The sequence below is a fragment of the Equus quagga genome, chromosome 1 (genome assembly GCF_021613505.1).
Source record: "Equus quagga isolate Etosha38 chromosome 1, UCLA_HA_Equagga_1.0, whole genome shotgun sequence".
NCBI lineage: Eukaryota > Metazoa > Chordata > Mammalia > Perissodactyla > Equidae > Equus > Equus quagga.
The window spans coordinates 58,236,507-58,249,744 of NC_060267.1; the positions used below are offsets into that span (position 1 = coordinate 58,236,507).

Genomic DNA, 13,238 nt, shown 5'->3' on the forward strand with positions numbered 1-13,238 from the left:
ATCCAACATTCCTGAGCTTTATCTGGAGGAAGCCTTCTCATGTCCCTCTCCCTGTCGCTATTTATGTGTCTACCCAGGCACTGAGGTCAAAGCCTTCCAGACCGGGCTGGGCACCTCAGACACCGCGCAGCCATGTTGCTTAGCTGAGTCCTGGGAAGTTAGAATGTGTTTCTAGTCCAGGAGGCATTATTTTTTACAGGTTGAAAAAAGATAAAAGACAAAACCCAACCAACTCAATCCTCTTCCTGGCAATGTTGAAGAAGTAGCAGGAGGAAACCACCAAATTCCAATCGCAAGCCTTCCTGCTAGGCAGCCCGGCTTTGAGCCTGTCCCCAGGGAATGAGGTCAAAGTTGCTGGTGGCCCTTCAGAGTCCACGTCCAGGTCAGCCTTCTGGGTGGAGGTGGCCAGGACACCTAGCACGTGTAACACTCCTCTCATGAACTGTGTGGAGCAAGGGAGCTGCCTGCCAGTGCGAGGAGCCCTGGCTCTAATTCCGACTCAAACACACCAGGGACAGTTGTCCTGGGGTGTCCGCAACGCTGTTAGGAAGTGGTTTGAGTAGACAGACACACAGGGAATTGCTGGCCTGAGCAATGGCTTGCTCTGGGCCAGGACAAACAAGAGAAGTGCTCTGGGGTACACTAACCCGATGTAAACATGAGAACCACAGAAGCACAAACAAGCAAACAATCCCCCAGGTTCAGCTGGAACCGAGGAGCCAATTTTATTTTTTGATTTAAAATAAGGAGATTTCCAAGGATTGGTGCAATTTGCCCATTAACTCCACAGGGTATACTCATTAGTGGTCAAGAAAAACAAGTCGCTCTTAGATTAAACATTCTTTAAATTAGAGATATTAGGGAAGCTTAGGCCTGGAGCAGACAGATACCAGGTAGAGCTGAACAGATCCTTCAATAGCTGACACAGAGGGAGCAGAAAATTGCGCTTCTGTCATTCCACAGCAGACAAGCGAGAGCGTGGACCAGGTGTCAAGCCCAAGACGGAAACACTGAGCAGGATCGGGGTCCTCACGGCTCAGCCAGGACCCTTTTCTCCCACCAGAAACCAGCACCCGCAGCAGTTGCAACCCAGGGCTGCTGCGTGCAAAGGTATTGTCACATTTAGTTCTCTGCGATGTGGCAATACTGACAAGCATCCCCTCCAGAGAAGTGGAGACGCAAGTACGATTTGTTTCTGGCGTGAAGAGCAGATGGCTCCCTTCTCCGGCTCTTACACAGCGGAAACGGAGCAATCGCTGGACTTACTGTGTCACACACGACATACACATCTGCCCCCACACACACGCGTAGTCTGGTGCTATCTCAAGAAGAGGAAACGTACACAGAAGGGCAAAAAGACCCTCTAATCTCTCTGTAAACTACTCTGCTACTCTGCAGCTGGATCAGCTCGACTGCAGAAAGCAGCAGGGTTCATTCCTTAAAGGACTACGGTTTAAGAGGCAGCTGGCATACTGTCTACTCACCATTCCACTTAAGAGATTTAACTATACTATGACTCATATTTTATACCCATATAAATATGAAGAGCTTTGGAGTTCAGAAAGTTAACGGCTGAAAAATGTTTTACATTATTTGGTATAGTTGACATACAATGAAAGTGAGCTTACGTCGACAGAATTTGATGCAATGAAAGCTAGCAGCCTCTTTAACTTTTGGTGTATGCCTACAGACCTCAAACGCTAGAGAGAGACACACACACACACACACACACACACAACCGGATTCCTACAGGAGAGAGCCAAAGTTAAGGGCTCTGCAATCTCCCTTGGGCCAGATGACATCTGTGGAGGTGAAGTGAGCAGAGGCTGAAGAGGACACACATCTGTGCCAAGTCCCGGCCATGCTACCTGTCGGAGGGAGTCAGAGGAGGGAGAGGCGGGGCGGTTGGAAGAGCGGAGACTAAGAGAAAGCTCCCACTGGTCAACAAAAAATCGACGAGAAGGTTCAGGCTCTGGCTATAAAATACAAGATGGAGAAAAAAAAATCAAAAGAAATATTAAATAAAAAGTTACACACTGACCTGAACATAAGGAATTTGGCAGTTTTAGACCCTTTTACTTTAGACCTTCATCTAAATAACAGATGTAGTAAGAAATAATCTTTGCTCCCAGAAGCACATATGGCTCATTCAAAGCTTCCTCTCTGCTTTGGGCTCGCGCTTCCCTCATGCTTACATGGAGGCTGCTCTGGCACGTGGCCACTGTAGCTGTGGGCCACCTCTGAAAGCCTTGTGTTCTCTGACTCCATCCACCCTCAGGGGATAATGCTGCCAGCCAGGAGGTGGCGGAGGGCAGAAGCTGTGTCCTGCTCACACACGTGCCCTTTGTGCTCTGCAGAGCCCCTCACGTGGCCTGAGCTTGGATTTCTCCTGGGCAGAAGGAGAGTCTACCATCTTATCACTCTGCTAGCCTTACAAATAGTGGACAATAGAGACAGCAAATCTAGAGTGAAGCTCGCTTTTTCTACTTAAAGGCCAGGAATGTGGCTTCTCCTCCTCCTGTTGCTAGTGCTGGAGAAATTCTGCTTGCCAAGGAGCCAGCCAAATACCAGCAATGATCAGGAGAAAAGACTTGAGACCCTCAAGTCCTCTGCAGACTGCATGCAGTCTGGGCCAGGGTCCTCCTCAGTGGTGGGCTCATGCACCCAGGAACCCTCCAGTCCCCAGAGAGTGAGAAGGTGGCTGAGAGCTCTGGAAAGCAATAACTGCTTAGTTTCCTACCAGGTTCAGGTGAAATATTTGCAGGGTGGAGGGAAGAGGTACTGTCATGGTAACGAGAAGCTCTCTGTCCCTCCAGCTCCTTGCAGATCTATAGCACCCCTATTCAGCCCACACTAACTTCACAGCTGTGAGGGTGTGCCATATGCAGCGCCACCAATCCCTGCTCCAGACGCTGGCTGCTCACTGCCCTTAGCTCAGCACTCAGGGTGGGCTCAGCAACACAGGCCCTAGGGTGCGGCTGGTGGGGGGTGGTCTCTGCAGAACAGTACCCCCCACTAGAAAGAAACGAGAGAGGAGACTGAGCTCTGGGGGCAGGGAGTGGGGCAGCAGTCAGGGAGACAGTAGGGCAGAGAGCAGCTGAGTGCACAAGCAAGATTATGGAACAGTGGAGAGAACGTCCTGGAAGAGAACCCAAATAGTGACCCTCAAAAGTATGTAGAAGAGGAGCCCTGCAATGAAGAATCTGGAAATCAGCCCAGTGGGAAAGGAAAGAAAACTCCCGGCAAACCTCACTGCATCCTGAGCTCAGAGTCCTCCCTTCCTCCTGTGCACAGCAGCCCCAGCCTTCCCAGAGTTCTTCCCTGCCAACCTTTCCTTTTATTCAACAAACTCCTTTTAGTCTTTGTTTAGGCACCGTTTCATTAAAAATCATCAGGACCTCATGAAATACACATTCCCCAAATGCAGGACATTGCCCTGCTCAGTGAAAATGCCTAATTTTCTTTTTGAGAGGAATGTAGCCTGGGAAGAAGGAAGAAAGAGGCTGGGCACACACGGTGCTCAGGGAGGAGGCAGCCTCCGCTCCGGGGCTCCTCTTGGTGCCCCGGCAGGGCCCGGCTATGCGTGCTCGCGGCAGCACACGGCCGCCCACTCCAGGCTGGGTGAGAGGCTGTGGGAAGGCAGCAGGATGGCCAGCTGGCTTCCCACTGGACCCGGGCAGTGACCGGCTCACTGCTTAGCCCCAGCTGCACTTCTTGGAGGGCAGAGGCAGAAGGCAGGTAAAAACAAAGGAAAAAGGCCCATGTGAAACGAAGAGCAGAGATGTCTTCACTTGAGCTGCAGAGCTCCACCGAGAGAGCGTCCTCAAGGGTAACAATAACAAACCAATACAGTTTCATGAAATAAGCAGGCTCTGGAAATGGGCATCTCTGCACTCCACCAAATTATACGATGGCCAAGTGTAGCAGTCACTTCTCCCTTTAGTTTTCTAGAAAAGACTGGCTAAAGCTTTTCATTATGCACCCGCATCTTGTCATTATCTTCCTTCCCCTCCACCCTCTTCATGCTTGAAAACTCCCCACACCAGTAAGAGCTGTGGCTCTCTCAGCATTTCTACCTCAAGACCCCTGACAATGAAAACACTAGCAAATGCCACTGCATGATGGCCTAGACCCTCCCCTATGAAGCTACACCTGATAGGCAAACGCTATCCCACCACCGGCACATATTCTGGAATGGGAAAGGTGGACAGAAATGGAAGTCAGTAAGGCCTTTACAACACAAGCTCTTAGGATTCGTATCTCCTCTGAATGCCGGGTGGATGAATGCTTCACTGTGAATGCTATTTGCATGGATCAACACTGTTAGCAAAAAGAATTCTGGCTCTTGGCTGAGTGACAAGAGCGTGCAAAAAGCAAGGGGAGAGGGGACCGCCCCACCTTCCCTCTGCCCCCACCACAGCGTGCCCCATCTGTTTGGCTCTCAGCATCCATGCCACAGTTCATGCTCTTTTACCCTCTCATGGTGGGGACTCTGCTTGCCACGGCTGTCAGCACCAAGATCCCTGTAAGTCTGTTGGCAACAAAGTAGAAACTTAAGCTCCATTCAAATGTTCTACTTGGACCTACTAAGTGACAGTGCCAGAAATTCAGTTTATTTCAACACATATCCCCTGCCCCCTACTGATTCCCACCCCAAGTAACCACAATCCCATCTACGTAAAATCCCATGACCCAAGGACAACTTTTTGCACAGCCATTCTGCCCATCTGGCCTCTAACGAGGTCAGCTACATAGAAAAAGAATGAACTATGGTTAGTACAAAGATGGAGCAAACATATTTCTCTCACATAGTGGCACAAGATCAGAGGCATCAAATGGAAGGTTTAAAAGGAGAGGCAGGTTAGAAGAGTACAAGTTTCCACAACAAGACAGAGAGGAAAGGTGGGGAGATGGAAAGTGGCTGGAATAAATGACCATTACAACAGCCCAGAGGAAACTCCAGTGTGGGGAGTGGTCCCTGAATGGGAACATGAGGCCAAAGCATAATTTATTAAAGGGAGAAGTGGACAAAGATTGGAAGCATTTTCAGTAAATAAGCAGGAACATGTACATGGGAGGCAAGGGAATCTGCAAGACAGACACACAGCTGCCTCCACGGATCTGGGGAAACCACTAACAGCAATCATGGCAACAGGGAAGACCACGCTCATCACCCTCTGGATAACTGAGGATTCACCTTACGGCCTTTTTCTGGTGGAGAAACTGATCCCGAGCTTCCAGTGTGGCCACTCTTACCCAGAGCCCATGAGCACTTTCTCAGCAGGCAGGACGAGGCCAGAGCTAGGGCTCCTGTCACACGAGCGGGTTCAGTTCCCGGCTCCATTACTCACTGTGTGACCTTGCACAAACTACTCTGCCCCCCTGCCCTATGCTTCAGTCTCCGCATCTGCACAATGAGATGATAACTGAGCTGTCCTGTGGGGTTATGGTGGGAACTGATGAGACAACCCCTGAAGGAACCGAGAGCACTGCCTGGGTCACAAGCAACGCTCCTACATGTTAGTTCTCATGGAGACACAAGGCACGGGGAGCCACTAAACCTGCAACAGCTCTGTTCCGGACCCAGGGACATAGGCTACTCCTTTAAAAATGAGACACATCACTAGGAGTCACCTTTTAAATAGGCCACCTTAGTTGAGAACACGTCCTTCCATAATCCTGCCTTTAAAATTAGTGTTTTATTTTATAGGGACATACTACAGAGGTCAACAAAGCCATTCCATAAATAGACTTCATGTAAGTGTGTTTGCCACAAACGTATACTTGCTGTCCTCATTGACCGTGTCTGCAGTTAACTCCTCTATAAAGAAGTTTTCGAATGATCTGCCTGGAGTGTGAGTGCAGTGGATGGGAAGGGTAGGTGTTTGCTGGGAGAAGTTGCATAAGCAAGATGTAGAACTCTCAAAATAGAAGGAACCAAACTCATATAGTGAGGGCCTATAGAAAGCCTCCAAAAGTTCATCTTAACTTTAGCTCCTTGAGCAGCAAGACAAAAAGGCTGCTTTAAATGAGGTTAGACAGATATGTGTTGCCCTCCAGGGCCTCTGACAAATACAGTTGAAATTCTAGTGGTGACTGCAGAGTTGTACTCCTATGATGTGGGATGAAACTAAACCGGGTTTGACTGTATTATACACTATCTTGAGGTCCAATCCGAAATTGCTCATTTGTAGCAAGAAAGGTTGCTTCTGCTACAAATGGTTTCTACACACGGTCTTTCTGTTTTCTAACAGTTATCATTAAAAAGAGGGAATATTAATTTGGTCTCTGCCCTAGCCACCTACACAGGCACGCAGGAAGACAAAGACAGAACAACAGAACATGCAGAGAAGATCACCTGCTGGCTGCCACGCGCCCGACAGGGAGTAGGGGGAGGAGAAAGTGTGATCACTTTTTTGGGACAGGTCCGAGAACGCTCCTTTTCCCGTCGCTTTTACACCAACAGACACAAACAGAGAGAACATTGGTGAAACAGTGGGCACATTTAGGCTGGTTCTGGAAGGACCAAAGGGCATTTGCCAAAAGCATGCCCGAGATGGTCTGGGATCACCTCTGGCCCCAGAGGCCACCTTCCTCGCCCCTCCATCCTCACTGCACGGTCAGGGAGGCGGCTTGTCGCAGTCTACTGTTGGCCTCCAGGCCAGGCTCGCACTGTTTGCTGGTGCGGATCACAAAGGTCATCTCTGCAGCTGGTCTTGGGGTCAGAACGTGAGCGCAGCACTTTGTAAATGCCAGGGATCAAGGACATTCTTCTTGGCTGGTTTTATCAGGGAAATCGTGGGGGAGAAGGAATGGGCTTGGTTATAAATAGAGAAAAAGGGCCCATAGGCCATCATCACAAGGGAGCCTGGCAAGTGCCTCTGACCGCCCAGTCACCTGGACACCCACAGTAGCAGAGCAACTCTTCTGCAGGGCCCACCTCAGACAACATCCTGCCATGGCTTCCCTCTTCTCAGTCCCCTCACTCACACTCAAAACGGTCTGGAAAACTAGTAAGGAAATGTAAGGAAGAACAGGAAACAGGATCTTTCACTAAATGAGCACCATACACATGTCCATGGACCATTTCCCCATTTTGCCCTCTTTTTATTGCCCATTTTGCATTGCACACCTTCCTTGTGAAGCTGTCTAGGATTTGCAGAGCCCTTCAGTACTTAAGAAACAATCACACACTCCTCAGTCGGAGAAGCCCTCAATTTCCTCACACCCAGAATGACCACGTGGGGAGCACACAGTAACACCTGGGCAGGAGAGGGAGCGGTGGAAGTTCTGAAGCCAAGGGAAACAGCGCTACTGTTTGTCCCGACCTCACAGGACAATCTACTTCCAAACCAAGGCTGGTTAATGTGCAGTTTGCCTGCAGGATGCATTTCTGAGATCAAAAGACTAAAGGGTGGGGAGGGAAGAGCCAAAGTGTTTACACGGGAAGGCAAAAAAGAGAAGTCCCTGGCAAGCAGAGCTGTTGTTCATTTCCCCTCTTCCATCCTGTGACCTGAGTTAAAGCTGGTCCTTGTGCCAACACGGCCACCACTGCTGTGCTTGCCACACCCTCGTGCCTCACTCCGAGCCACTTCAAGAGAAACACAAAGTGAGTCATTATAAGGTGCTGCCCATCAGCCCCCGCCTGCTGCTGGGGGCCAGCAGTCAGGCTGAGTGAGAAGCAGAGGGCCCCAGCACACCACTGGAGCACCATCCCTGATTAGTGCTGAGAAGAAATTATATGTGAGTATAATACATTTCACACGGATGTAAGAACTGTGAGTTATAGTTCTTTCACAGCCAAGCAAACTTACGATTCCAAACTCTACATCACATGAAGCACACACAGGGTCTCACAGGATGTTCACTGCTCACAGTTTCTCACTTATCCATCCAGCTCCTCTTTTGAACTGTGTGCCCTGTGCCCATTGCATAGAACCCAGGTTTGACTTCAATGGCTCTACTCTGCTGCCTGCATAGCCTCATAGTATTCGTCAACAGGAGAAACAGCACAAATACCAAGCTCCCGACGCCCTGCAGTACATGAAGCTCAACCAGGCGGTGAGCTGGCGTGCCCATCTTCACCAGCACGGAGGCCCCCACTGCGCCAGGTGCCTCGGGTCGCACTCGCTGACCTGAGACTTCCCAGCAAGCCCACCCAAAGCTGCTCCAGGCACGTGCCATTTGTAGTCAGTTGTTCAGCTGCCTGCACGTCTTACACCTGACCCACCTTCTCCTTTGCTCCTCCTATCTCAGGTGACCGTTACGAACATTCTAAGAATCTAGAGTTTGGGGAATTTAGCTTCGAGTTCACTTTCTCCTTCAGCAGATACTCAACTAAAGATAACCTTTCAAAATCATACCTTCCACCTAGACTTCAAGGCAAAGGGTAAGAAAATAAAATGGAAGTGAATCTCCCTGAGGTTTCTCTTCCCTTGTTTCAGAAGATCTCCCCCGGGGAGAGGGAAAGAGGCGGCTTGGCTCTCTTGCGAGTCTGGACATTGCTCCTGAGTGTCCACCTCATCCTCGCAGCCCTGCCTGTCACGTGGCATATTATTAAAGGAAAGGTTAGAAAGGAACATTTCGCCCTGAATATAATTCAAATAAAACCCAACTTGTCCTCCTCAGTACCTCCCAGGAACAGCCGTCACTTCACGCGCAGGAGGAAACAGAGGCTCTGCTCGGAGCCTCTCAGAGTCTGAGCCCACGTGACAGCAAACCCCAGACAGCGGACCGAGGTGGGCTCACCAGGCTGCGATGCAGGAGAACACACAGAGGCCTCCCATCCCGCTGATGGGTGTCCCAGCAGCCACCAGAGGCACCCCCCCCTTTCTGTCCTGTTCTGTCCTGCTGAGGAGAAATAGCTTTCCAGGAGATTCTGCAAAATTTTTAGTGAAAATTTCCAAAGTATTTTAAATGTAGACAAAACACCAAGAAAATGCCCGTGATTATCTTTGTCCAGGGTTTGAAACAAACAAACAAAAATCACAGTCTAAGACTATTTCTTGGATGATATTTTCCTATTTAACATGCAAGGCTCCAGTGCCCCAATTCCCAGGCTCGACAGTTTCCAGATTCCCCCTCCAACGGTCAGGACACATGTTAGCAAAAAGTCAACTTGGAACAAAGGTTATAAAACCCCAAAGGCTGTGGTGCCTGAATGACCCACCACACAGCTTCAGCTAGCTTCCACACCAATGAACAGCCCACTATCTTAACTGGTTTCCCAAATCCAAAGGAAGAAACAACTCACGCGATACAATCAGTATTGCCTATTAAACTTGCTCCCAGCGTCACTTCTCAAATGAGCAGAGGCTTCTGCCCTTGTGAACTTGGACTCTATGGGGCCAGCCCCAACCCTGGCTGGCTCAGAAGAAGGAGGGGTGGGAAGGCCCGGGGAGGGAGCACCAATTCTGGCCCCTGGGGAGCTCCTTTACCTGTTTCCACTGGGGGATGGAAGCAGGGCGACCCTGCTCAGGCAGGCAGCAGGATGGCTGGCTCACCCCACGCTCCTGTGTCGGCTGTGACACACAGGCCAAGTATGGGTGGGGGCAGGACATGGAGACAAAACAAAATAAAATACATTAAGGTAGGAGAAGACACATGTGTTCATGGAGGACAGATACATAACTATGAACTGGGGTGGGGGGGGGGGGACCAGACTACGGTGACACAGAATTAATTCTTAGAAAGTTATACCTATGAAGGAAACAAAATACACCACTCCCCCCGCTCCCCCACCAAAAGCAAATGCAGAAGAGAAACAGAAGCTGTAATTCTCATTATCCTTTACCCCAGCTCAATGCTCTGAACCTAAACCACTAATTCTCGTTTGGAAAACTAATCTTTCGACTCAAAATGAGGAAAGCAACCTTCTTTTAGGGGCACACTTCCTCTAAGGGAGAGCATGCCCACCTTCTTGAGGGGGGCTGTCAGAGCTGCCAGGCCCCCTCAAAGGTTTACCAACAAACAGTATCATCTTCTCTGTGAGCCACGGCATGAAATGACTGGAGTCTAAAGATTAATAACCAAAGAGCAGATGTAAGAAGAAGTTAATGATGGCTAGACTCCAAGCAAAGTCAGTCCGACCCCCGGGTCCAGAGGAACAATGGCTGACGTGTAAGGAGATGAAAAAGAATGAAGAGAATGAGCTCCCTCTCCTCCAGGTGCTCTCTCAGGTCATTGGGGAGTTTTATAAGAAACTTAACAGTGTGACTCTCAAAATCCCAGCACCTCCTGTTATAAGACGTCCTAGTGACTCAGACAAGCAGGAGAAGAGACAAGGCCTAACAAAGGCATCTCGGGTCAAATGCTCCTATCTGCACTCTCACAAGCATGACCTTTGGGAATGCAAGTTAGGACCCGTGAAGAACCTTTGACATGTTCATACTCTCAACCTGGTTTGAGAATAGCCCAAGAACATCATCTGGAACACACAGAAGCAGCTTGGTAACTAGAATGTCGGCCTCTGTACTTCATCACAGAAGAGAGAAAGGACGCTAACACACAGCACTAGTGGATGACTGTGGAAAGCAAGGCACACACACATTTTCCAAGATGCTTGTAAAGGGTTTGCAACATGGAAATATGCCCAAAGTTACACGAAGAAAGCAGAATACAAAAGTGTATATTAAGAATGACCTCAACTATGAAAATAAGAATGCACGAAAAAAAGATCAGAAAGAAACATTAACAGGATGACAGGTGCCTTAATTACCTGTATTACACTTTTCAGCATTTTCCTCAATAAGCATATACTTCTCTTACAATTTAAATATGGATGTGCGTATGTGAACATGCACACCTGTATCTCTACAGGGGTTTTTTAAAAACCCTCTGCTGATTTTTGTCACCGACACCTTGAACTGAACGGTGAGGATACAGCAGTCCTGACAGCACAGGAAGCGCTCTTCTCCACCGCAGCCAGACAAGGGGGAGACCAGACAGCAGGCCTGATGGCACGAGAGCTCGAGTCTGTGACACAGCTCACCTCACATGACTGGAAAGATCCCTCCCTCCTCTGTGGCCAAACCGAGTGTGGACAGGCGAGGGATGGGATGGGGTTACCTGTCTCCTCATGCCAGTGGACTGTGGCGGTGCGTTCTCTTCAAATTTGGCCAGCAGCTGGGTTGCCATGTACTTCACTTTGTTCTGGTTACCGAGGGCCACGTCCATCCTCCTGTCCGTCAGAGTGCTCACCAGCGTGGGCCTTCCTCCTCGGTAGCCCCGGGGTACCTCCTCCTGATGAACAGTGACCACCCGAGAACCAGCCTCCATTAGAGGAGCCCCCTAAACGCCCTTTGCTCAGAGACATACAGCCAGTGTCTGGACCAGCAGCTGGATTTCTGCTTTAGGTTGAGCTTAACAGCTCTCTTCAAGGTTCTAATCTCAAGATGGGGTCAGCAAGGCCTTGGTGCATGGGGCAGTATAAAGAGGTACTGGCAGTTTTGCTGGTATTGTCATATCCCAGGAAAGCCAGTGTCCTTTGCCAAATGTGTGATTCCAAAGAGACAGGAACGCCCAGTGCACGGGTGTGTATGTTCCCGTGGATGCTCTCCAAAAAGTTAAACAAAAACAAAGTCGCAGAAAAAGCACCTGTGCACAAAAACTCTCATAAAAGATGAACACGAAAAGGTATAGCAACACCAATGTGGAAATTAAAAAAAAGGCTATTCAGTATAATCATTCTACAAACCCCAGATAATTCTCACCTCTTCTGATTGACTAGTCTTTCTCCTCTTTCCAGCACCATCCAAGTCCTTTTCCTTTTTATCCTACACCAAGAAAGGAGGGAAACGGCATTATTCTAGACCCTATACCTTGTCATTAGGTTTGCAGCTGGTAAGAAAAACCTTCTTACGCTTACCTTGGGAGAACGCTTCCGAGAGATGGTCTGCCCGAGTTTGCTTAGGAAGGAGATGGGAGACTTGGTGCTGGCTATCAGGACTGCCTTCTCCTCAGCATTCAGGGCCAAGGCGTCTGCGAACAGAGAGCAATGTGGAGGAGAGTCCTGGACGGGCCTCAAGGTACTGACCAGAACTGCCCTCCTTGCAGGGGTGCTTGGGACCCATAGATTCTGCAGGTCCATTGGCTCCGACAGGAGGACAAGGAGCGCAGCAGGAAATGCCACAAGGGAAACGCACACTGAGGTCTGGATGTTGAGCCTTCTCTTCTCCATCCACACAAAAAAATTAACTCTTTTCCACAACCCACTTCAGTCACAAAAACCTCCACTTTTGCTTTTCAAAAGTTGGAATCTGCCTATGATTGTTAGTTACAGAGTGCTGAAGCCTCACCTTTGGGATAAAAATTTCAGGGCAGAGAGAGAAGGGAGGGAGGGTAGGAGCAACTGGTTTTGAGGTATGCAGACACCACGCACTTGGCCGCACATAAGGGGGGCCCTCCATGAGTGCGTCTGTCGACATTAGAGCTGTGGACTTCTGCTGTGGGAACCACGTATCTAATTAGAAAAAGCCACAGACATCTACAGAGTACATGGGCTGGAAGACATTGGATAAACACATACTCTGAGGGTTCCAATGTTTTATTAGTAATAATAGTAATTTTAAAAATAACAATTGAAATATAATATATTGCTAATATTTATTAAGTGCTTCAATTTGCCAAACATTCTTCTTAGCATATCACAATCTAATTATATATATAATCCCCATTTTACAGATGGGGAAACTGAGGCACAGGGCAATTTAGTAACTTGCCTAAAGGTGGAACAGGTGGACATACTGAGACCCAGGTCAGGTACCACGGTCAACACTTTTAAACATTATCCTATACTTACTCCTAGGGACAATAAATGACAACAGGAATATGTTTTTGTAGCACTCTAACAGACTGAGGCAGCAGGCTGAGGGCCAAGAAAAGATTTTTAGAAAACACTAAAAGGTAGGAGAGGAAAGAGAAGCCAGAGAAGCAACAGTCACAGAACAAAGAGAACGAGGCAAGTATATAGGACAGGGTCACAGAAACCAAGAAGGAGAACTTCAAGAAAAAGGATGTCATTTCACAGTGCTGAGCAATGCAGAAAAGCCAAGTGCAGGAGAGATGAGAAATGAGAAAATAAATGGATTTGGTGATTCTTCCCAGCTGTGGAGGACAGCTTTGGCAGAGCAGGAAGTACAGAAGCCAGGCTGCAAAGTGCTTCCAAGTTTAGGCTGTGAGGAAGCAGAGCCACTAGCACGAACCACTTTTCAATAAGCTGGTTCTCAGAGAAAGGGTAT

At 48.9% G+C, this 13,238-nt stretch overlaps 1 protein-coding gene across 1 annotated transcript in view; it reads right to left on the reverse strand.

The window, feature by feature from the left end:
• The window catches only part of MICAL3 (microtubule associated monooxygenase, calponin and LIM domain containing 3), a 112,564-nt gene that overhangs the window by 82,464 nt on the left and 16,862 nt on the right, over window positions 1-13,238 (reverse strand). Inside the window, 7 exon segments of the mRNA XM_046647593.1 lie at window positions 1,869-1,976; window positions 4,475-4,531; window positions 6,359-6,451; window positions 9,438-9,521; window positions 11,068-11,241; window positions 11,712-11,774; window positions 11,867-11,979. Coding sequence (XP_046503549.1) covers window positions 1,869-1,976; window positions 4,475-4,531; window positions 6,359-6,451; window positions 9,438-9,521; window positions 11,068-11,241; window positions 11,712-11,774; window positions 11,867-11,979 — 692 coding nt within the window.